The 24,391-nt window shown below is 35.0% G+C and overlaps 3 protein-coding genes across 6 annotated transcripts; all 3 read left to right on the plus strand.

Annotated features, from left to right (window-relative positions):
- The first annotated feature begins 3,778 nt into the window (after positions 1 to 3,778).
- LOC133677721 (exocyst complex component SEC15A-like) lies at positions 3,779 to 7,100 on the plus strand. The gene is made up of 2 exons (XM_062099854.1): positions 3,779 to 4,052; positions 4,517 to 7,100. Exon 2 carries the CDS (start codon positions 4,532 to 4,534, stop codon positions 6,899 to 6,901), a length of 2,370 nt encoding a protein of 789 aa, XP_061955838.1. The 5' UTR covers positions 3,779 to 4,052; positions 4,517 to 4,531; the 3' UTR covers positions 6,902 to 7,100.
- Positions 7,101 to 11,097: 3,997 nt separating this feature from the next.
- LOC133677435 (protein NRT1/ PTR FAMILY 3.1-like) lies at positions 11,098 to 13,699 on the plus strand. The gene is made up of 4 exons (XM_062099493.1): positions 11,098 to 11,342; positions 11,453 to 11,670; positions 12,034 to 12,593; positions 12,723 to 13,699. The coding sequence occupies exons 1-4, from the start codon at positions 11,222 to 11,224 to the stop codon at positions 13,570 to 13,572; spliced, it is 1,749 nt and encodes a 582-aa protein (XP_061955477.1). The 5' UTR covers positions 11,098 to 11,221; the 3' UTR covers positions 13,573 to 13,699.
- Positions 13,700 to 14,405: 706 nt separating this feature from the next.
- Positions 14,406 to 23,898, plus strand: LOC133676817 (ubiquitin carboxyl-terminal hydrolase 5-like). Of its 4 annotated transcripts, none has more exons than XR_009835669.1 (16): positions 14,406 to 14,959; positions 15,426 to 15,674; positions 15,963 to 16,107; positions 16,760 to 16,819; positions 16,948 to 17,043; positions 17,134 to 17,566; positions 17,950 to 18,020; positions 18,776 to 18,916; positions 19,017 to 19,187; positions 20,060 to 20,317; positions 20,406 to 20,554; positions 20,713 to 21,288; positions 21,464 to 21,737; positions 22,166 to 22,380; positions 22,532 to 22,951; positions 23,487 to 23,898. XR_009835669.1 is itself a non-coding variant. In XM_062098567.1 (16 exons), exons 1-15 carry the CDS (start codon positions 14,814 to 14,816, stop codon positions 22,343 to 22,345), a joined length of 2,841 nt encoding a protein of 946 aa, XP_061954551.1. In that variant the 5' UTR covers positions 14,409 to 14,813; the 3' UTR covers positions 22,346 to 22,380; positions 23,487 to 23,898. The 4 variants fall into 4 exon arrangements, 3 of the variants coding, with proteins under 3 accessions (XP_061954549.1, XP_061954551.1, XP_061954550.1); XM_062098567.1 differs by lacking the exon at positions 22,532 to 22,951 and having other exon boundaries at positions 14,409 to 14,959; positions 17,134 to 17,164; positions 17,273 to 17,566; XM_062098565.1 differs by lacking the exon at positions 22,532 to 22,951 and having other exon boundaries at positions 14,407 to 14,959.
- The last annotated feature ends 493 nt before the right edge of the window (positions 23,899 to 24,391 follow it).

Consider the following 24,391-nt stretch of genomic DNA (forward strand, 5'->3'; position numbering starts at 1 on the left):
AGGTTAATGCTTTAAATAGTAGCTAAAGTGACCTAAGCCAGAAAGGAAAAGGAAGACCAGAACAACTAGAAAAATAAAAAAAAAATCCCAGACAAAATCTTTTGAGTTTAATTTGGACATGTTCTCTAAATATACGAACAAAAAAAATGAGTGAAAAAACAGTTGATGTCCTCCTGATGATTATCAATGTTGCATATCTTTCTTTGTTGTTGGTTTAACTAACTTCATGATCATGTCTATTGGTTTTGATCGGATGCAATAATCAACTCATGTTTGTCATTGCCCGCGTCGTAGACAAAAGGTAGAGGTACAGACTTGAATGCGCGATGCTTGCCAACGTTGTTCAAATGTTCATACTCCAACCTAGTTAACGAAACAGAGTGTGAACCAAATTAGCTATCGGCAATGTTGTTCTTTATATCATCCAGAAAACTCAATTCATTAGGAATTTGAGAATTCTATGCGCATTTGAATAAAACCAGTAGTACGTGAAAAAATTCCATATTCCGCGGGGAATAATCTCGAGGCTAGCTACAATTGAAATAAAGGATTGCCTGTGTAGGGAAGGCAGTTGGAAATTCAAGACAGTCTGCAACCATGCAAATGTCAACAATAAATTCAGGACCTGCATTCTTCACCAGCATCATAAGAATTGGTCAGGACTGAATCTGGAGCTGATGCATATAATTTGTAAACCTGGTTTACATTTCTATGATCTGTATACAGTTGTTCTTCATATTTCATTTCATTAAGACAATAAGATCCACAGTCTCAGTTTGATTTTGTCATGTATTGTTCTTACTCACTATTTCTCTGAAATATACACTTCTGTGAGGGATAAGGAGTTTGCCTCTTAATAACCAGTTCCTAGACTGAGATTGCAAAAGCCCCCAGTCCAGGACTACGTCTCAAAATGTAGCAATTACTGAGAATATTGAGGCTAGTATTTTCCAGCGCAGTCCTTGGGCATATGGCAACAATTGTGCAGAAAAATTTAAGCCCATTATATCCCTGCATTTTGTCCTTGTCTTCATAAAGGCGTCGAAGACACTGAAATACGATAATTGCAACTGCCAATGCCTAAAATAAGAGTCTTTAAAGCATCTAGAACTTTAGAAACAAGTTGATACCTGAAGAAGACGAGACCAGTAGGGAATCAATAATGAAGTAGAAAGTGTTTTATACATCATTGGTTTTGCAGGTATTTTGTCTCAGTTTATAGTCTCCCCAGCCATAGTAGCATATGTAGAACTCCAAGCTTTTAACAGCTTTCACCTACAATTAAACAACGCAGGATGCTCGAACCAAAGCATATTTCAATAGGTTCTCCCTTTTGTATTTCCTAGTCTACCATTTTTCTTTAGAAGCGAGAAGAGTATTAGACACAGGTCATGTATGCTCACGTTCACTGGATTATAACTAGCTAGTACCGTGAGAAACTTTTTGACATATTATTAAAATAACTTGGTGACCCACGAATTCAATCTTTAAATTGGATTGGGTTTTAAATTAAATTGAGCGAGAGTAGAGGCATGGACTGGAGACTGAAAATATTAGACACAGGTCAATTCAATCCCATAAATCAAGCATTAAGCCGGCATGCAAGTAAGGCCAGTCCACATAATAATAGGATGCTGAATCTATCTTCTTTAGATACCCTCTAACCAACATCAAGAAAATACCCTCATTCCATGGCTTCAACGAAAACTTGCATCGAATTTTCCAACACAAGAAACTAGTTCAAGCAGCCCCAGTTGACTAAAATTTTATGAATTGTTTCATTAATAAAATGCTACACAAGCAAAATTTACAAATTATAGATTTGAGTAAAGCATGAGACAGTCAAAAACTCTAAAACTGAATTGAATTTACTGTACAGTAGCACCAGTAGTTGTTTAAAACTATCTGCCACCCTATTGCATGTTTATATATATTAAAAAGACAAAAACAGATTGTCTTGATAGACTGATCCACTAAAGCAAGCAGTCTAGACAGAATCGAGTTGGAAAAACAAGGCAAAAGCTACCAAATAATATCCATCTCCTTGTATTTGTGAAATAGAATGTTACAGTATCTGGTAATCTCATCTGTTAAAGGCATTGCAAGGCAAATAAAGAAAGATAAGCACTCTTCTTTTTGACAGATTGAATACATATGAAAGATTGAACTGTCTTGAAAGACAATTCCTTTTGCCCCGCAGTCTTTTATTTAATATCCTTCATCAATCTGTTCTTGACGGCCGTTGCCTATATGACACCGATCCTACTTTTACATGTGCGTGTCAGCATTGCAACAACACTCTTAATTTCTGCATAATACTTTTGTTGTTATTGATTTTTCCGAATTCTGCATAATATAACAGTCGTCTGCCCAGGATTAACAATACAATAGTCACTTTGATTCTGAATATATTTATACATATACGATTGATTCTGCATACACACACACTCACACCCCTGCTCAGTGCTGTAATGAGTTTGATTCTGCAAATATTTATTGTGTATATATATACCAATACTGGGCTATGTTCCAAAAGTTGATATATATGCTTTGATATCGATATGCTTTAAACAAGTTTTAGTGTCTAAATCTTTATACATTGGGGTAAGGAAAAAAGAATGTTTTGTTCTTAGAATTTACTTATCATAATTATTGTCCGAACGAAAGTAGAAACAAGAAAGAAAACAATACATTGAGTGCACTGAATAACTTTCATGTAAAGAAAGAAATATGAAGAAAGTAGCAACTGACAGCATATTGTTTTAATCTTGCATAAGAAAATAAGACATGAAGATGCAGCCAAGAGTTTGAGTAACTAAGCAAAAATGATTATTGCCTTGAAAGGGAATTCTGGCGACCGATTAGGTACTTTGATTGTGTTTTGAAGAACAGTGATGGCACCAAAAACCAACACAGGTGGTGGTAGATTGTACGGTTGGATTTTTTATATAAAAAATAAGTTATTTTAAATTTTACAAAATCAAAATTTAAAATGTAATTATATACAAAATCCAATAAAAAAATAAAAATTATTTAATTAATCAAATAATTTTTTCTCTGGATAAAAAGCAAAACATCACCTTAACCCCTTGTATACAATATTTAATTAGAATAATAATTTAAAAATTAAAATAGAATATTGCATGGTTTGCTTAATAAATATCGAAAAGAATAAAACAAATACATAATGGCCATAGTTTGCTAGCCTTCTAAGCCATGATACCCTGTGTCTCCCAAACCCCTATCCCTATGAATATTTGATGTTACTTCTAGCAAAGTAATGCATTTTTTTTTCTTTTTTCTTTTTTAAGTCAAGTAATAAATTGAAAAATGTGAAATTCTAATTCGAAATCTCAATTGTTTTACTTTATAAGAGCACTATTTAACTATAAATTCATCAGGAGTGAATTAATTATTTTGATTAAAAAAGAAATAGAATTAATGTTAAAAAATCATATAATTAAAAAATCATTTGATTATCGGACCAGGACATGATAAAAACAATATTAAAAAAATATAATTATTATGGTTTTAATTTTAAATATTTTCATTTTTTTATCCTCTAAAAAATATTTAAAATCAAAATATTTTAGATTGGTCTCGGTATTCAAATCTGGAAGATCCCAAAATATTTCTCAGATTATTAACGTTCCCATAATTACGTCCTTGATAAAACTCTAATCAACATTATACGGCCACGTCACCATTCAATAATTAAGCCAATAAAAAAGAAGGTGCATGAGAGTAGTAATGTACACCAAAACAAACTATCACACCCCATTTCGTGGAAGAATCAAAACAAACTGAGGAGTGGAAATATCAATTCCCCATAGAACAAAGGACAGACGGCGAAAGAAAGGAGACAAGACATAATTTTCTTACAGGAATTGTAACTAACAATAAAAGTACTTTAATTAATTACAAATTTCATTGAAAACAACAGTTTCAGCTCAAGGAGTGAAGAATCCAAGGAAAACCCATTTCATTTCTTGTACAACATTGCTGAAAGAGAGCAATTTTGACCCGAAAGGAAGGCCTCTCTGTAACTCTTTGTAAGTATCAATTTTGAATTTTTTTTGATTTTGCATCTGGGTTTTCGTTTTTGCTATCTGGGTCTTTTTTATTTGTTTGTTTTGATCACATTTTTGTATCTGGTTGATTAGTTGTGAAGTTAGCTAAATTTGAAATGTGGGTTTGTTTTTCATCTTCGTTGTGTTTATGAATTGAAGAAATCTGTGTTTAGTGGATTTATTTGGTTATAGTTTGTTATATTTGATTAATCATAGATTGGTTTTACAATTCTTGAGATGTTTTGCATGGTGTGCTGTCTTTGAATATTTATTTCTGTTTGAATCTTTATACAAGAATGTTTATTGAAGGAAGCATTTGGATAATTAGCATAAATTTTGTTAGATATGATTTATTGTAGTTTTTTTCTCTTGTTTGTCTAAGATGGTTGATAAGGACCTTTGTGGATGTCTTTTTTGTGTTTGTGTTTTTGTTTTGATTGTTTCAGGGTTTAATAAAAGCAATGGATGCGAAATCTAAGAGGAGAACTTTTGTAGAGAATGGGGATGGAGGAGAGGACTTAGTGCTTGCGACTTTGATTGGAAATGGGGAGGATTTGGGTCCGATTGTCAGGCATGCATTTGAAATGGGGCGGCCTGAATCGCTGTTTCATCAGCTCAAGTCTGTTGTGAGGAAGAAGGAAGTTGAAATTGAGGAGCTGTGCAAAAGCCATTACGAGGAATTCATTCTTGCGGTTGATGAACTTCGTGGTGTATTGGTTGATGCTGAAGAGTTAAAAAGTGAGCTTGCAAGTGAGAATTTTAGATTGCAAGAAGTTGGGAGTGGTCTTTTGATCAAACTCGAGGAACTCCTTGAATCTTATTCGATTAAGAAGAATGTGGCCGAAGCTATTAAAATGTCAAAGGTATGCATTCAAGTTCTGGAACTCTGTATCAAGTGTAACAACCACATGTTGGAAAGCCAGTTTTACCCAGCATTGAAAACAGTGGATCTGATTGAGAGGACTTACTTGCACAACATCCCTATGAAGGCACTTAAAATGGCCATAGAGAAGACAATTCCAGTAATAAAATTGCATATCGAGAAGAAAGTTACTAGTCAGTTTAATGAATGGCTAGTTCAAATAAGGAGTTCTGCTAAAGATATTGGACAAACAGCAATAGGTCATGCTTCATCAGCCCGTCAAAGAGATGAGGAAATGCTGGAACGTCAGAGAAAAGCTGAGGAACAGAACATTCCAGGGTTAGGAGATTTTGTATATTCTCTGGACGTTGTGGAAACTGATGAAGATTCTGTTGTGAAGTTTGATCTTACTCCTGTTTTTCGGGTTTATCATATTCATGCTTGCCTTGGAATCCAAGAGCAGTTCCGTGAATACTACTATAAGAATAGGTTATTGCAACTCAATTCAGATTTGCAAATCTCTACTACTCAACCATTTGTTGAATATTATCAAACATATTTGGCTCAAATTGCTGGTTACTTCATAGTGGAGGATCGGGTTTTAAGAACTGCTAGGGATCTTTTGTCAGCAAATCAGGTTGAGACAATGTGGGAAACTACTGTAGCTAAATTGACATCTGTTCTGGATGAACAGTTTTCCCATATGGATTCTGCGACTCATCTTCTGCTGGTGAAGGATTATGTCACTCTTCTCGGAGCAACTCTTAGACAATATGGGTATGAAGTTGGCCAAATTCTTGAGGTTCTTGATAGTAGTCGAGATAAGTATCATGAGCTTCTTTTGGGAGAATGTCGGGAGCAAATTGTTAATGCTCTTGGAAATGACACCTATGAGCAGATGGTAATGAAAAAGGATGCTGATTATGAGAATAATGTCCTCTCATTTCATCTTCAGACCTCCGATATAATGCCTGCTTTCCCATATATTGCACCATTCTCCTCCATGGTACCTGATACTTGCCGCATCGTTAGATCTTTCATCAAAGGTTCTGTTGATTACTTGTCATATGGGGTGCATACTAATATTTATGACGTTGTGAGAAAATATTTGGACAAGCTCTTGATTGATGTGTTAAATGAAGTTATACTTGGCACAATCCATGGTGGTGCAGTTGGTGTGTCTCAAGCCATGCAGATTGCCGCCAACATATCTGTTCTTGAGAGAGCTTGTGATTTTTTTCTTCGACATGCAGCCCAACTATGTGGAATCCCTATCCGATCAGTTGAGAGGCCTCAAGCTAGTTTGACTGCCAAGGTGGTCCTAAAAACTTCAAGGGATGAAGCTTATATTGCTCTGCTGGATCTGGTGAACAAGAAGTTAGATGGATTGATGGCACTTACTGAAAATATCAATTGGATCTCAGAGGAAACGCCACAAAATGGTAATGACTATATTAATGAGGTGGTTATTTACCTGGAAACCATTTTGTCAACAGCACAACAAATTCTGCCCTTGGATGCCCTACATAAGGTTGGGAGTGGTGCCCTTGAGCACATTTCCAATTCCATTGTTGGGGCATTTCTTAGTGATAGTGTAAAGAGGTTCAATGCTAATGCAGTCCTATCTATCAACATTGATTTGAAGTTGTTAGAGGATTTTGCTGACGACAGATTTCATAGCACTGGGCTGAGTGAAATACACAAGGAAGATAGCTTTAGAGGCTGCTTGATAGAAGCACGACAGTTGATTAACCTTTTGTCAAGCAGCCAGCCAGAGAACTTCATGAATCCTGTGATAAGGCAGAAAAACTATGATGCATTGGATTATAAGAAGGTGGGCAGCATCTGTGAGAAATTCAAGGATTCCCCTGATGGAATCTTTGGTAGCCTTTCAACCAGAAATACGAAGCAAAGTGCACGGAAGAAATCAATGGACATGCTGAAGAAAAGATTGAAGGACTTCAATTGAGAAGGCTTCAGGATCTGTCTGCATTAGAAGTAGCATCTCTATGTTAATTTTCTAGGCTATCTCCTTCCAATTACACGTTCTCTTCTTTCTTCCTTTTTTTACCCTTTTTTTTTCTCATTGTTGTGATTTAGAATGAAATGGATTCTTTAATTTTGTACCGATTAAATTCTTATAATAAAGCTTCTATATTTACCTTTGACCTTGTGAGCGAGGATGTCTATACTTGTTAACACAACACAATGTTGCATCATGTCTTATTTATATTATTTCCTTGTTGAAACTAAAATGAAACAAAATAGAGTCAATTGTTTTGAGAAGCACCAGAGCGTTCTGCGTTTGCAATTCCATATTCTTAATACTTCAGGTTTGCCTTCTTACCCTGCGATGTGTTGCATTTGCTTGGCTCTTCATCAATTAATCAGAGATCTCTACGTAAGTATTTCCAGATTATATCTATGGTACGAGTTTCTTGTATGTCATTCTAACCCTTCATTACATTTGTTTTTACTCCTATCGCTGTATTTTGTTGAAGAATTGCTGGTTTTGCTTTTTCTTAGGTAGAACGTATAAGAAACAATGCATGAGTGGTATGCATGCTAAAGGGAGTTTGCAAAAAATCTTCTGAAGAACATGTGTCCTGTTGGTGCCGCAGCTGCCCATACTTCAACATAGATCTTCTCAGGGCCTCGACGATACTCGAACGCATAACTGAAAGATCTTCTGCTCACCACTTTTTCTCTGTTTCTTATTGAAGGTATGCTCATTTTATTCTAGCGCGGACAGTGTCTGATCATAGTTATGAGAGGAATCCCTCAGTGTTTGCAATCCAGATAGCTCTGTAATAATAACAGGCAACATCATTTTTATGTCCTAAAACATTGTTTACAAACTACGAAAACTATGAAAAACTGACACAAAAATCTGGATTCATCAAAATTTTGATCTTAGTTAAAATTAATTCAATATTCTTCCTATGATCTTGTTATTAAAAAGCTCTGTATCTTTCTCGAAAACAAAAAAAACAAGAAAGAGATCTTCATTTTTATTTTATTTTTTTGCAACAAAAATAAATAATTAAAAAATAGAGTTTCAGGACGACAACAATCATAAATGTGACACAACCCTTCCCTCAGCTTTTCATATGTATTGAAATGACAAATATTGAAAAAAAGCCATAAATGTGACTGCTTATCAACCTAGTAACGCACCAATTATGAGACAACATATGGAATTAAATTCTCAAGTGTATGGATGAGATAATCTGAGGAAGTCAGATGCAATCCCTAGGCAATAATACCTCAAAATTCGTACAAATACAAATACAGACATTGATATTAATCAATATATGGGATCCACCTCACCTACAACTAGCCCCTTATAGCCTCCACTACAGTAGCCTGCCCACATTTCCATTTTCTTCGTTGGATTCCTGACAGGTAAGGGGACCAGAAATGAGGTTTCAGGACAACGACAAATCTCATGAGGCTCAGAAGCAGGAGGTGGTGAAGATCAAGGAAGATGATAAGAGGAAAAAAACTTAGGCATGAAAACAACTCTATTGAGAATGCTTTGTTTACGCGAATTAATATATTTCTTTTGATTTTGTATTTTAAAAATATTGCAAAAACAAATTTAATTACACCAAAAGAAAAATCACCAAAATTATAGTGGGCCACAAAAAATCCCAAGAACAAACGAGCCCCACAAAGTGGCGCAGCTGACTATGTAAAAGTTGATGAATGAAAAAGGGAAAGACTGAGCCAAGCACACTACTGTTGTTTCAGGGAAATGGATGTCTCTGTCAATTTAAGAACCAAGTGGCCATGCTTGTGACCTCCACTGTGGCTGTGGATCAAGACTTCCATGGCGGCTACTCATCAAGAATTGGAAAAAGAAAGAACGATAAGGTCCAAACATCCAGAAGGATTCCATGGTTCACCTAATTGGAAAAAGAAAGCAATGGTGCCATTTTTGTTTTGGCTCATCTGACTGTTCAACGGAGTCTCATCGATGTTAATGCACCTTCCTTAGTTTCGAATTTCATTGTCTTAAAATAAAAGAAATGAAAACAGTTGGGACATAGATAATATAACCTCAAGTGTAGAATCAGAGTTTCAAATTATGTGGGCTATTAGATTTGTTTTATTAGTTTTTTCAAGCATTTCTTTCAAGTTTACGTGAAACACAAGATGATAAAGTAAACGTAAATCACTTTAAATAATATATAAAATACTAACAACAAACTAAACAAACTATCACAAATTTACAAAAAATATTTATTTATTTCAATCCAATTATGATATACAACTTGTAATATCAATTTGGGAAAATCTAATAAAATTAGAAGGAAGATCATTCCTGATGAATCCCGAGTTTATGATATGTGCTTCTGGGCTAAGTAAGTATTGTAATATTTGATTAATTTTTTATTCTGACAATCTAATTTATTTATTTATTTTTGGTGAGATAGTTGGTGGATAATGTTTATACCTACAAAAAATTCTTTCTTATTTATTTGGAAACTTTTTAATATTTAAATTAGTATCATTTAAGAGGAAAAAACAATTATAATTTAAAAAAACACCCCTGCATTTTTTTTTGGAAGAAAAACTGAATCTCCTTTTCAAGTATTAATAAAAAAAATTCTGACTTCTCATGATAAAATATTTCTAATATATTAGGATAAAATATCTATGACATTAAAAGAGTAAAAATTTAGTGTTTGGCTGAGTTCATAAATAATAGATCTGATAATTTATCAAATTCACATATAATTGGGTTCAATGTCATTTAGACCCGAATATAATAGTTCTAATAATTCACTAAATTTATATATATCTATGCTTATTGTTTAATTGAATCCAAGATAATGAGTCTCATAATTCTACTAACCCATAGATATAATAAATGTTGATCCATTTGGCAAGCATTAAGACCATAAATGAGAGGTTATTATTTTTTCTCTCATCATTCTTCTTGAGGCATATCCAAATAAAAACAATAAATATTGATACATAAATATTAAATTAAGTACATATTATAAATAGGAAAATTACAAGTTAGCTCACATCAATTCATTGCACGTTACTATTTTTTATTTGAATTTAAAAAGAGATTATGAGAAACATTGTTTTTTAATGAACACACCAATTTGTTCGTTGAAGATCAATTTAAAAGACCGTTAAAAACGAAAATTAATCTCAAGAAAGTTTTGAACTTTAAAAAAGGTGGTTAGAGCATACTAGATTTGTGTCGGGCCGGTCAATTTTTTTTAATATAGAAAAAATACTAAGAATTTTTTAAAAAAACCTGAGTTAATTTAAATAATATACAAATAATAAATAAACTAACCAAAAAATAATAATAAAAAGAACCCAACATTAGTTCATTTGAAGCATAAGAAAATCTAAGTAATGAAAGGCAAAACTGAAATAATAATAAAAAACAACAAAAAAATTCAGTTAAATTAGGTTAATTCTTAAACTTTATGACCATGACACGAGTATAAAATTGAGATAATCTCATGAAAAAAAAAATAAAAAAATAGTTTAAGGACCAATTCCTAATAAATCATACGATAATATAATAATTTCATAAAAAGTAAAATGAAAAAGAAAATGTTGAAGCTCTATCTTTAACCAAAAATAATGTTATAAGACAAAAATCAAGAAAAAAAATATAATAAAAAAAATAAAAAAACTTGATCCGACCTTACCTGATGTAAAGTTTTTGACCTAGTTATTATACTAGAGTAACCAAACTCAAAAATAAATTGAATAAAATCATAAAATTTAATTATTAAATAATTTAATGTTAAAAGAGAAAAATAATTTTTAAATTAATATTTCTTTAGATCACTATTCCCTCACAATATAGTATAAAGATTGTTTGAACAAGAACAATTTTTTTAAAATCACTATTTCAATAAATAATGATTTGTTCTTGTAGCTGCATGCAGTAACTTATCATTTCTTCATTAGCTTTTTGTTAATTTTTATGTCACGCAAACCTTCCCTAAGCTTTTCATATGTATTGAAAAGAAAAATATTAAAAAATAAAAATAAAAAAGCCATAAACGAGACTGCCTATCAATTACCTAGTAATACACGAATTTTAAGATAAGATATGGAAATAAATTCTCAAGTGGAGGATGGGGTAATATGAGGAATCCCTAGGAAATGATGAATACAGACAAAAATAGTTAAAAAAAGTATACAATATATGAGCCTCACCTCACCCCACCCATAAGCAGTCTCCACTACAGTAGCCTGCCCATATCCATTTTCTTGGTTGGATTCTTGACCGGGAATTGGATCAGAAATGGAGTTTCAGGACAACAACAAATCTCATGAAGCTGAGAAGCCGGAGGAGATGAAGATCAAGGAATATGATAAGAGGAAAAAAAAACTTGGAGGCATGAAGGCAATTCCATTCATCCTTGGTGAGTTTGTTCTGGACTTAGCAGATGTTTACATTACCAAAGTTAATTAAGTTTGAAACTATGAGCTTAAGTGCTGAACTGTTTGTTAATTAACCTTCATGTTTTGGCAGTAACTGAAGTATGCGACAGATTTTCTACCATTGGTTTTCATGCCAACATGATAACATACCTTACTCAGCAGCTGAACTTGCCTCTTGTAAAGGCTTCTAATATTGTCTCCAACTTCAACGGAACTGCCAGCTTAACACCCTTGATCGGTGCTTTAATTGCCGACTCATTTGCTGGCCGATTCTGGACCATCATCGTTGGTTCCATCATCTATGAACTGGTTCGTCCCTCTCACTCTCTCGGCATATTTATTTTCTATAATGTTGCAGTACAGATTTCGTATCTCAAGGTCCAGATGATATTTCTAATTCTAATGCATGTGTTGACTTGCATATCCTGTGGCTTTCAATATAATCTTCAGATCGAATCTTCCTCGAATGTGTCGATATATAGATGTGGTTTTGTTCTCGACATCGTCATCTCGGGTTTGAATTTAAGGAGTCTTCAAGAAAGAAAATTAGCTTGAATGCACTAGTTCAAATACGGACTATAGAAAGGCTTTTATATGACACAAACCCTTTGGTCCAAACCAGTTAGTCCTGGGAGCTGAAAATTAATTTGACATTGCAATTGGTTCTCGCAGGGATTGATTAGCATCACCACAACAGCACTACTGAAATCACTGCATCCTCCACCTTGTCCATCACTAGTGGACTGCAAAGAGGCTTCAAGTTTCCAACTAAGCACCCTCTACTTGTCTCTATTCCTCTTAGCTATTGGCTTGGGTGGCACCAGGCCTTGTGTCATGACCTATGCTGCAGACCAATTGGACATGAGCAAATCAGGTGTCGAGTCTCGAAGCTGGAACTTTTTCAATTGGTACTACTTTAGCTTGGGATTAGCAAGATTAGCTGCAGTGACTATTGTGGTCTACATACAAGATAATGTGAGCTGGGGCTGGGGTCTTGGAATACCAACTATTGCCATGGCTGTAGCTTTCATGGTCTTTCTATCCGGTTCTCCACTTTATAAGAAAGTGAAACCAGGAGGAAGCCCATTGGTCAGAGTAATTCAAGTGATTGTTGCTGCTATAAGGAAGAGAAAAGCTGTGGCGCCAGAAGATCCAAGTCTCTTGTACCAAAACCAAGAACTTGATGCTGCTATATCTGTCCATGGAAGGCTTTTACACACCACTCAGTTCAAGTAAGCTATGTTTTAAAACAAAAATTCACGACGTAGTATAACAAAGGAAGCTGTCCTGGGCCGACCATGTGGTCACTGACCTTAAATTTGCTGCAGAAAAATTTCTAAACTGGCCTTTTCATTTTGCAGGTGGCTTGATAAAGCAGCAGTAGAGAAGTATGGTGAGGCAACAGATTCCAGTACACCAAATCTGTGGAAGCTAGCTACCGTGCATCGAGTAGAGGAGCTAAAATCCTTCCTCAGATTGCTTCCAGTTTGGGCAGCAGGGATTTTACTTGTCACTGCAAATTCACATAGTGGCAGCTTCAATACACAACAGGCTCGCACCATGGATCGTCGTCTGTCGAATTCCTTCCAAATTCCTCCTGCTAGTATGTCCTTCTTTGGCATCATGACCGTGATCATAGGGCTTGTTCTTTACGAACGCCTCTTCGTGCCCTTTGTGCGTAGATTCACAAGAAATTCTGCAGGCATCACATACCTACAAAGAATGGGCATAGGCCTACTCTTCAACATTCTCTTTTCTGTTGTTGCTGCATTGGTTGAGAAAAAGAGAAGAACAGTGGCAGAAAATCATAACTTAGTGGATAACCCTAAAGCCACCGTTCCTATAAGTGTGTTCTGGCTTGTTCCTCAGCTTTCCCTCCATGGAATGTCAGAAGTCTTCATGGCTGTTGGACAGTTAGAATTTCTATATGATCAATCACCAGAAAGCATGAGAAGTATTGCCTTGGGATTGTTTTGGATAGCAAGTTCTGTTGGAGATTACTTGGGCACATTGATGGTGTCACTGATTCATGAGTACACAGGACACAAGAACAATTGGTTACCTGACAGGAACCTGAACATAGGAAAGTTGGACTATTATTATTGGCTTGTAACTGGGATCCAAGCTATAAATTTTGTGTATTTTGTGATTTGTGCTTGGTGTTACACTTACAAGCCCTTGGACGAGGTCATGGAAGAAGATTCAGTCTAGTGGTGTTGATGAAGTTAGTAAATTTTAGTTGTAATGGATTAATGTAATTTAAACCGCCTTCATTCACCATGTTTTGAGGATAAGGAAAACATTTTCCAATTAAATAAATAAGTATTTATTATTATAATTATAAGATTCGGTTTGATAAGTTAATTTATCAACACGTTAATTGACTCCAATTCGACTAATTCTAAGTTAAGACTATATTTACAATATATTTAGTATCTTCATTAGGAGAATTTTCAAGATGATTTCGGGGATGAATAAAATCACTCTTAAAAGAACTTCATTTTAAGGAAAAAATGAAAATAAAAACAATCATCTTCTTTTCAAATTTCTTTGTTACTCTTTTGTTGTTTAATTTTCTTAAAATATGACAGCATTTGGGCCCAATAGGGTGTTCTATATGGGCCTAATGGATATATTTTTAGCAATACTATGTTGGGCTTTTTATCAAACTTTCATAAAAAACCTAAGGGTTCATTTAGAGTCACCTTCCAAATTTGGAAACCCATTTAGATATCCAAGCAAATCTCCCTTCCTTAATAGAAAAAACTCGATTTTTTTTAAAATAATTTAATTTTAAAGTAATTTAAAAAAAACTTGAGTTTTATATATTTATATTTTGAGTTGAGTAAATTCCAAATTAGATTTTAAAACTTGAACTTGACGATAGTTAATTCAAAGCTTATTTTATAAATTCACATATTAATTTGAAATTTAGCCCAATGAATCATTACTCATCAATCCGAGATATTAGAAAAAGTCTATTTTTTTTTTTAAAATGATTTTGTTTTAAGTTTTTTGTTTTTTTAAAAAACTTAGATTCATGGTATCCATTTTTTGAACGAGTCGATTTCGAAGGAGTTTTATAACAAGGTTCTAATAAAATCGAAACTCTTCATCGTCCCATCCTTTAAATGCTGGTTTTCACATGAATCAAAACGGATGTCAGCTGCATTTGGATCGGGTGTGATAGTACTCGTAAACCATCCACTCTAAACCGACCCATTTAGAAAAAAACTAACCCATTTAGATATCCAAACAAGTTTTCTAACAATCTTAAAAAATGAATTATCAAGGGTTTAGCTGAGATATTACACTAAAACCACCTGATTTTTTTCTCCCTCCTTGTTTGGTTTTCGAGAAAACACTCAACAAAATTCAGGAAAACCAAAAACAAAAGAGAGAATTTCACAAATCTGTAGATCCAGGAAAAGAATCACTTCTCTTCTTCTCTGATGACGGAGGTGAGGGTGGCGTGCAACAACAGCAGCGGCGGTGCACAGCTGACACCAGAAGAAGAGAGGGTTTTGATTAGAGACATTGCGATTACTTCAGAATCTAAGAGTAAAGAAGGCGATAGCTTTTATTTAATCACTCAACGGTAACATTAATTTCTTTATTTTTCTTTCCTCTGTGTGGGTTTTTCGTGTTGAAAGGTTCGTGACTTCAAAAAATTCAAAGCTTTGTTTTTAGAGTGAAAGTTGAAGTCTTTTTTTTTTCTTCTCATGTCTTGATTTTTTAGAGTGTTAACAAGTTTTTAATGTAAAAATGCAAAGTGGGTTTGTTTAGTTTTGATTTTTCTACTGTAAAGAAAGGTTTTTAGTTGTCTGAAATCTTTAAAGAATGCAAATCTCAATTCTTGTTTTCTGAATTAAGAGACAATTATTGTTCAAGTTTCAAGTGGGAACTAAGTAATTTACTCAGCAATTTTGTTCATTGTGTGTGTGTGTGGTAGAGAATGGAAGTTATTATTATTATTATTATTATTATTATTTCATTGAGAATGAGCTGTTAAAATTTTGAATAATAATGTTGGTGATATTTTTTGTTTTGCTGGTTTATAATAGATGGTGGCAACATTGGATTGATTATGTGAACCAAGACCAGACAAATGTTACTAATGATGGGTCATCTATGTTAGAGAATTATGATACAGTTAGTTCTTCAAAAAGGCCTGCTAGTATTGATAATTCTGATTTGATATATGATGTGAATTCGGAGGAGTCTAATGTTGGCATTGAGATTCATGATACTTTATTAGAAGGCCGTGATTATGTATTGCTTCCGCAAGAAGTTTGGAACCAGTTGTATTCCTGGTGAGTTGTGTTATGAAACTGTGGAAGAATAGAATTTATGACGTTACTTTCTCATTTTTTAGCTTTTCTTTTTTGCATTTTTGACACAAGGACCGTTAGTTATAACCTTAATTTTTGGTAGGATTTTTATGCTCAATACCATATTCAATAGCTACTTCCAACATGAATAGAGAACATAGGTAGGAGTTTTCTTTATTGCCTTCTCTTCGCAGGCAATAAGGGATCGCTAAATTATATCTTTAAATGGGGGAAATGCTCTTATAAATGTGATGGTATTGTTGGGTACAGGTATGGAGGTGGTCCAGCATTGTCACGGAAAGTAATCAGTTCAGGTCTTTCTCAGACAGAGTTTGCTGTAGAGGTATATCCTCTCCGTCTTCAGCTACTGGTTATGCCGAAGGGTGATCGTAGTGCAGTAAGAATTAGCAAGAAGGTATTAACTTGAAATCTGTCATGATTTGCTACTTTATTGAGCAGCTTATTTTGTTGTAACTTGACCCAAGGACATGGTTGATCACTCAATTTAGCATTGACTTGACAAAATCTCAACTGTTAACCTTTTAAGTAACTTTGAGAATGTTTCCGCAATCAGTATTGAGTGTGTTTGAGAAAATAAGCTAATTCTTGAAAAGAAAAGGAACCCTTTAAAAGTTAGTAAATAGAAGAAAATCGTTAAAAAGTGTGTCATCACCACAAAGTTGCCCTATCTCATTGTGAAAGTATCACATTACCACTTCCCTAACACTGCTACCCTAAATCTGCCACAAAATTGCGCACTCTCCATCAAATTCATCATCATGACAACCTCAACAGCTACCATGCTGGATTGTTTGCAGCCATATCGGCATAAATCTGAAAGTGGTGAAATTCATCTCTTGTTGACCAAATAAATGCAGTTTCAACCAAGAGTTATTAAAACCAACCAGTAACCAGGGCCGCTGTATCAGCTCTAAATGGTGTTTAGAATCTGAATACAAAAATTTGAGTGGTGATAGTTTAAAGTTTCAACTGTAAGTTTCCATTTTATGAAATGTTCTCCAAGTATATCTTGTGTTTGCTCATAAAAAACTGAATCATTTTCGCAGGAGACAATTGGAGAGCTTCACAAAAGAGCTTGTGAGATTTTTTATCTGAACTTAGAGCAGGCAAGGCTTGAAAATACCTCAGCTATTTATTTTTATATTTTGAAATATAGATTGAAAGTTTCTAGTTTAAAATTTGTTGAACAATTCCTCATACTCAATTTCTTATCATTTAGTAATTTTTTTTACAGGTATGCATTTGGGATTACTATGGCCACCGTAAACATGCTCTGATGAATGACATGGATAAAACACTTGATGATGCCAACTTACAGATGGATCAGGATGTAAGTCTTTTTGTACTGTGCCATGGTGTAAATACATGTTACTTTCTTGTTTTAAATTTGAATTTTCTTTTGTTTTATAATGGTATACAGATTCTGGTGGAGGTTCATGACATTGCCAATGGTACTGCATTGAGTCGTTTTATAAGATCTGCTCAGGACAATGGGCCAACTGTGAAGGACGCTAGTTCTTTTCATTTAGAGCCTTCTAAGTCAAGCTTATCAATTGCAGGAGGTTTATCTGCAAGCAAGGGTGCTTCTAGAGGCTGCAGTGCAGAGCCATCTCAAAGTCCAAATCTGACATCCCAGGGTCCAAATCTGACATATCAGGGTAGGGAGCTGGATAATGCATATGGGACCAGTACTGTTACTACAAGGGGGTCTTCTGGTGGCTTGATTGGGTTGCAGAACCTAGGGAACACATGCTTTATGAATAGTGCAATACAATGTCTTGTTCACACATCAGAGTTTGCTGAATATTTTCGAGAGGATTATCATCAAGAGATAAATTGGAAAAACCCACTGGGTATGGTGGTAAGTTTGATTATTGATGAACAATATAAATTATGCTTATTTTCTTCTAAGCATGATTTTGAAACACTTGCTGAATGTAAAGGCACACTGGATAGCTAAAATTCTCTTGGTTTTGAGCTTATTCGATTTCATCTAAATGATATGGTCTTGGAAGTGTGTTTGTTGACATATATTACAGTTTCTTTCATGCCATGCAAGATCTGACTTCAGATGTTGATTGAGGGACAATTTTTTGTTGGATCGATATAACTGTCTTTTTTTGGAAGTACAATCTATTGTTTCTTTCTCAGGTCTTGTTTACATTTATTATTCTTTCTTGAGTTTGTTAATCAGATCTTTTGTGGCACTGATTTGTAGTTTGGTACTTTATGTCAGGTATAAAACTGATAAAACCTTTCATTTGTTACCGTTCACAAGTAGAGCTTGTAATTGATGCTGATGATCAGGCAAGCTGTTGTTATGTTATTTCTAATTGGGTTTCAAAGATCTCAACTAAATTTGAATTCATTATATGTTAATTAATTTTAATCGCAAATTACTCAAGCCCCTTTCAAACTTGATCAGTGCAGCAACATAGAATGTTTTTAAGCATACAAACTACTCTTTAAATTACTTAATAGGAATTATAAAGGGAATTCATATGTTTTCACTCAAAATTTTGTACGTGTATGTGCACTGCAATCTACAAGAATAGGTTTGAATTTCTTTGTCCATCCCAGATCTTAGTGTTTGAGTAGTACTTTTATTTGCGTAAATTTTGATGTTCTGAGTCCTTGTTTTTTGATTGTCCAGTACACTTTTCTGGCTTGCTGAAGATATTGCACATCAATGATAATATAAAAGGCTGATTTTAAAAGCTGTAAGGATTCACCCTGGATTGAATTCTTTTTTTCTTGGCCTTTCTACACACAATTGAAATGAACCTAGAAGAGCACATTCCTTTACATTGATATGGCTGTTGGAATACCTATTTACCTTACCTTGGAAATGAGTTGCAGCCAATCAATAGACCTCTAGGCCAAATCTTGAGATGTGAAGTTCATCTATCATTAAGAATGACTGAATGAAAATTATTTTAACAGATGGATCATATTAGGAGTGATTTTACTGATGGAAGTTTCATTTAGCTATATTAAGTATTGTAAGTCATTGTTGAACTTTTCTGTTTATATTCTATTGAATTGAGTTAGCAATTTTGTAGGGTGAGCTTGCTCTTGCATTTGGTGAGTTACTTCGAAGGTTATGGGCACCTGGGCGAACAGCAATTGCTCCTCGACAATTTAAAATGAAGTTGGCTCGATTTGCACCTCAATTTAGTGGCTACAATCAGCACGATTCTCAGGTTCTCAAGGGCAACAAACTTTTCACTAATGGTCTGTGGTGTTGCATTTTGTATGGATTATGTGCAGTTTGTATAAGCTAAGTGGTCTGTATTGTTGCAGGAGCTTTTAGCATTTCTTTTAGATGGTCTTCATGAAGATCTGAATCGTGTTAAACATAAGCCATATAAAAAGTCAAAAGATGCTGATGGTCGCCCAGATGAAGAAGTTGCTGATGAATATTGGGCAAGTCATATTGCTCGTAATGATTCTATAATCGTTGATGTGTGCCAGGTGCGTATTATAATGATCATTCAAGATTGCTTACATCAAATCTTCATTTTTTTGGGTCTTGGATGAACTGACTAGACATATTTAGGATGATGTTGGATGGTGCAAAACTAAAACACACGCACCCACCGCCCACCCACACAGACACTCCAAAAAATAGTGCATGGTTTTTTCTTATGAAATAGTTTTGATAACCCTGAAACCAAAGTTGGAGAAAACTAGAGATTTAGAGTTATGGAAAAGTACTTTATAGTACAAGGTTTTATTTAAACATGAATAAAATGGACTGCATTTATTGTAATACTAGCAACATGAATGGAGGTGTTAGCTTGATTTAAGTAGAGGTGCTTCAGTGTGGTGAAATGAAGAAACATTACTGGAGTATTATGCAAGCATGGATCCTGGTTGGTTGAAGGGTGTTTTCTGTATCATTGTGATGAGGCCTGTAGCTCGATTCTTGATATGGTAATGTATGATTCATGGTGAAGATGCAATTTGTTATGAAATATAAATGCAGGAATATTAAGATGAATGTTTGAAATGGTCAACTAAGAGGCTGCAATTTGTAGGAAGAGTGAGAATATTAAGATAATATGCCAAGGCAACCCTCATTGAAGATAGGTTAAGACAGGGCCATATGAGGATGCACTGGTGCAGAGTTATTGCATATAGTGTCATTCCAAAATCCACAAGATCCAACCTTTATTAAATTCTTGTGGAATTCTTTGACATGAAACTTGGTATTCTTGCTTCATATTAAGGATGTGCTGATTGTTATGCTTCTATGTTGACACATTTGCCAAAATTGCTGTCTTTCCACTGTTTTTGTAGTTCTGTATTTGTGCTAAAATTGTTGACTGTTTCACTGTTCACAGGGCCAATACAAGTCGACTTTGGTTTGTCCAGAGTGCAATAAAATCTCTGTTACATTTGATCCTTTCATGTACCTCTCTTTGCCACTTCAATCCACCACTACACGTTCTATGACAGTTACGGTTTTTACATGTGATGGAAGTGCCTTGCCATTTGCTTGCACAGTGACTGTTCCGAAACAGGGACGATGCAGGGACTTGATCAATGCACTTAGCTGTGCTTGTTCCTTGAAGAATAGCGAAGAGCTTAAACTTGCTGAGGTTATGACATTGACTGTTGTCACTCATGTTCATAAACTTATGGATGTGCAATTCCTTGGCTTGACCTATTTGAACATGTTGTTCACAGGTACGAAACCATTTATTTCAAAGGTTTCTAGAAGACCCCTTAATATCCCTCTCCACGATTAAAGATGATGACCACCTAGCTGCCTACAAGACAGCGAAGTCGCTAAAGAAAACACTTCTGCTTAGGTTGATTCATCGCTGTCAAGAACAGTATGTATTATCTGATTTGGGTATTCATACCTTGCACCAATTATTGCCTTTGTTAGTTTGGAATGCGCTGTACATTACATAGCTTTATATTTTATCTGTTTGTACATGCACATGTATGTATCTGTATGTTGGATCTCTTATTTATTTTTGGCTGACAGGGAAACAGGTGATACAAAGGCTGCACAGAAGTTGAAACCCTTTGGAACGCCTCTTGTCTCTTTGATCTCACATGATGATGTAATTACGAGAGGTGATATACAGAAAGTAGTTCACACAATGCTCTCACCTTTGCTGAGATCTGAAAGTTTGAGACAAGCTGACATTCCTGAGCCTTGCTCGTCATTGGTGGCATCAGATATGTGCCACCACAGCAGTTCTGATGAAGCATGTACTAACCCTGTATCAGATTCAATGAACAAGGATAGTAGCGGTTCCAGGGCAGTAACATTATTCAAACTACCGCTTCAGTTGGTTGAGGAAAGTAATGCATGCATTGATCTGTCCGTGGGAGAAGACAAAACAATTAAATTATCCTCAACATCAACATCAATGTTGGTATATGTTGATTGGTCACAGGAGCTCTTAGAAAAGTATGACATTCATTATCTGGAAAACTTGCCCGAAGTGTTCAAGTATGGACCTGTGAATAAGAAAGCTCGTACTGAACCTCTCTCCTTGTACACCTGTCTAGAAGGTTTTCTGCGTGAAGAGCCTTTGGTGCCTGAAGATATGTGGTTAGTGTCTATTCTTCCCCAACGTACAATTTTTAATTCCAATGCAGACCAATCCTTAGTGGATATATCTTTGGTTGGCATTTTCCTTATGTATTTGGATGTCAGAATTATTTATCCTTCATGTTGAAGGGAAAGAAGTTGCGCTAAAAGATTAGTGTGAATAAATCTGACACAGGTACTGCCCAAAATGCAAGGAGCGGAGGCAAGCAAGTAAAAAGCTTGATTTATGGAGGCTTCCAGAAGTGTTAGTCATCCATTTGAAGAGGTTTTCCTATAGCAGATCAATGAAGCATAAACTAGAAACTTTTGTCAACTTTCCTATCCGTGACTTTGATTTGACAAATTACATAGCCAACAAGAACAACACTCAACGTCAACTCTATGAGCTATATGCATTGACCAACCATTATGGTGGCATGGGAAGTGGGCACTACACTGCACATATCAAGGTGAGCATAGAAGGAACTGGCAATAGGTGCATAATTTAGAAGATTGGTGTGCAGCTCATATTATTGGCTAGTATTGACAGTTCATGGACATTTTGGATTTTTGCATGGATTACTATATACATGACCATGGATAGGTGGTTCCCAGTAATTATTCTTCGTTAAAAGCTAAAGAAAGGTTTGAATAGTTGGTACTAATTGTTTGGAGTTAAATAAAATGTTTGGGCATTGAGACCTTTCTACAACTCATTCATGTGTTTGATAAGTTAGTCTGTTCTTGTCCTTATTTTTTTGTGATAGTAGGTTTAGAAGCTACAGCTTGTTGAACATTACTATAAGTCCAATTTCAGCTTCTAGATCTAATATTGGGGCAGTGGGCTATCCATAGATTGGTTCATTTCTTGAACTTAATTTATATCTGTGTTGTGCAGCTTCTGGAGGAGAACAGGTGGTACAACTTTGATGATGCTCACATATCACCCATAAATGAAGAAGATGTGAAGTCAGCTGCCGCGTATGTTCTCTTTTATCGAAGGGTGAAGACAGGTGATGCCATTAGCAATGGAGAAAATTCTGGTACTGGTCATAACAATGATTCATCCCTGAAGTGAACTTCTGTGCCATTCCTTCTTGCCAAATAAGCAAGGTATGTGGTTTGGGTGCAAAATACAACTTAAAGCAAGCCTTTTGTAATTGAATTCCCTTATTTTTAGATAGACATTCTAAAGTTTTTGAAGTTCTTAAATGGTATCTCCCATTGGAAAAATATCAAGTCATTGCTCAATGTGATCATGTAGGTAAGCAGTAGTACCTAATATTTGGATGAAGTTGATTAAGGACGTTCCTGATACTGAGAGAGTGCTTTGCTTACTATTAAAGGAGCTGAAGTGGGCAACTAAATTCATTTAAGTGGCTTATTACCCCCACCCGTACCCCACTGAATCCACCTGTAGATGTTTGTTTGAGGTGGGCCTGAACTTACTACTGCCTCAGATGGATGAGAAGTAGAAGACAATGTCTTGGTTTCTAGTAATTACACCAGGATGGCACTTGCTTTTTTTTCTGTTTTGTTTTTGTTTTTGAGCGAATGGGGGCTTCCTTTTCAGGCCTATACTGAAGCACAATTCTACTTTTAAAAGTGAATTGCCAGGGGATGAAATACCTTATCTCATTTTCAACCAAAATAACTCTGAAACAGAAACAAGGGGAGGGCCAAGGTAAATAGAATTAGAAGGTCAACATGGCATTCTCAAAGTTTTAAACTATGACATTTTCTAGGTTTTAAGAATAATCAGGGGTAATAACAAGTCACTTAGGGTTTTACCATGCAACACTTAGGGCAATTGTTATAAAACTATAGCATGCTAGGTAAACTATGCTTTATGTCAACACCTAAGGAGACATAAAACCTGGTTTTCCATTTTTTGACAAAGGCACTCAGGGTTAATGGGATTCTCATCATAAAAAGCTAGAACTTGAAATTTTGTATCTGTAACTTATTTTTTGGTCATCTCCATATTTGTTGGATCACCAGCAGTCCATAATCTGAATCTCTATGGGTTACAAAATTATCTTTTGAGATCATTTGGGTGGATCCACTAAGTTGTGTTTTTACTTGGATTCCCACGTCCACTGCTTCATACCCATCATGTATTGTATTTATACTCTTGTCCTTAACAATGAATTTTGTGTTAACAATTAAAGCTGTTTCAGTTTAATATGGAAATTTTCTGATCACGTTGGGTATTGCAGATTCCTAGGCTTTATTCTGTGTTTAACACAAATACTGGTCATGGAGGCATTGAAGTGCACCAAGTGGCAAAGCTAACTCTAAACGGGAGATGTCCTTGCTGGTTCTGAAGGTAAGGGCACCCAACAATTGATAGTAATGTATATCACCAAACTTTCTAGACTTCAATTTTGTAGGCTACTTAAAAGGTCGCAAAAATAGGTCTAGGACAACTCGATTTTTCTGTAGAAACAGTTAGCATACACCCTGTCATTGTGGGGGGGGAAAGTTTCATTCAGAGGATGTCTGATTTAGCTGCTATAATTTCTGCTATTCTCGCCAAACCCGTCTTGTTTCTTTAAGTGTTTATCAAGGCAGGTTTGTGCAAAAAGTTAGGGCTGCAATATTATCATGCATTGTCTGCTTGTTTTTTTCGATGGTTATCCTTTACACATACCGAATCCTATTTACTTACGATTTTTCATTGAGCTTTATGATTTTGTTGCATAAAATCACATTCGAATTGGAAAACCTCATCTACAGAGATGAATCCTCAACTTGAACGTTCATCACTTTTTAAGGTTAGATTGCTCAAGTAGAATTTGTATGCAAATGTTTGCTAAGAAAATAAGAGAAAAACAAAACTAACCTCAATCATGAATCTGGAAATGGGAATCTGAAAGAAAATATTTGAAGTGTATTGTTGAGTCACTTGTTATGGGCAGGTATGTGTCATTTGTCATCCGAAGCTTGCAAATAGTTTGGTTCTAGAAGGAAAATATAAATTATCTCATTATCATCATCTTTAATCTTCCATCATTTATGATATCAATAACCTGTTCAACAATGACATTTTGCTGTGCCATATAAGAAATGGAATCATTGGCGCTATAGAACCGATATCTGCAGTGTCAAAGTTAAAACACTC

This window comes from Populus nigra, chromosome 17 (genome assembly GCF_951802175.1).
Source record: "Populus nigra chromosome 17, ddPopNigr1.1, whole genome shotgun sequence".
NCBI lineage: Eukaryota > Viridiplantae > Streptophyta > Magnoliopsida > Malpighiales > Salicaceae > Populus > Populus nigra.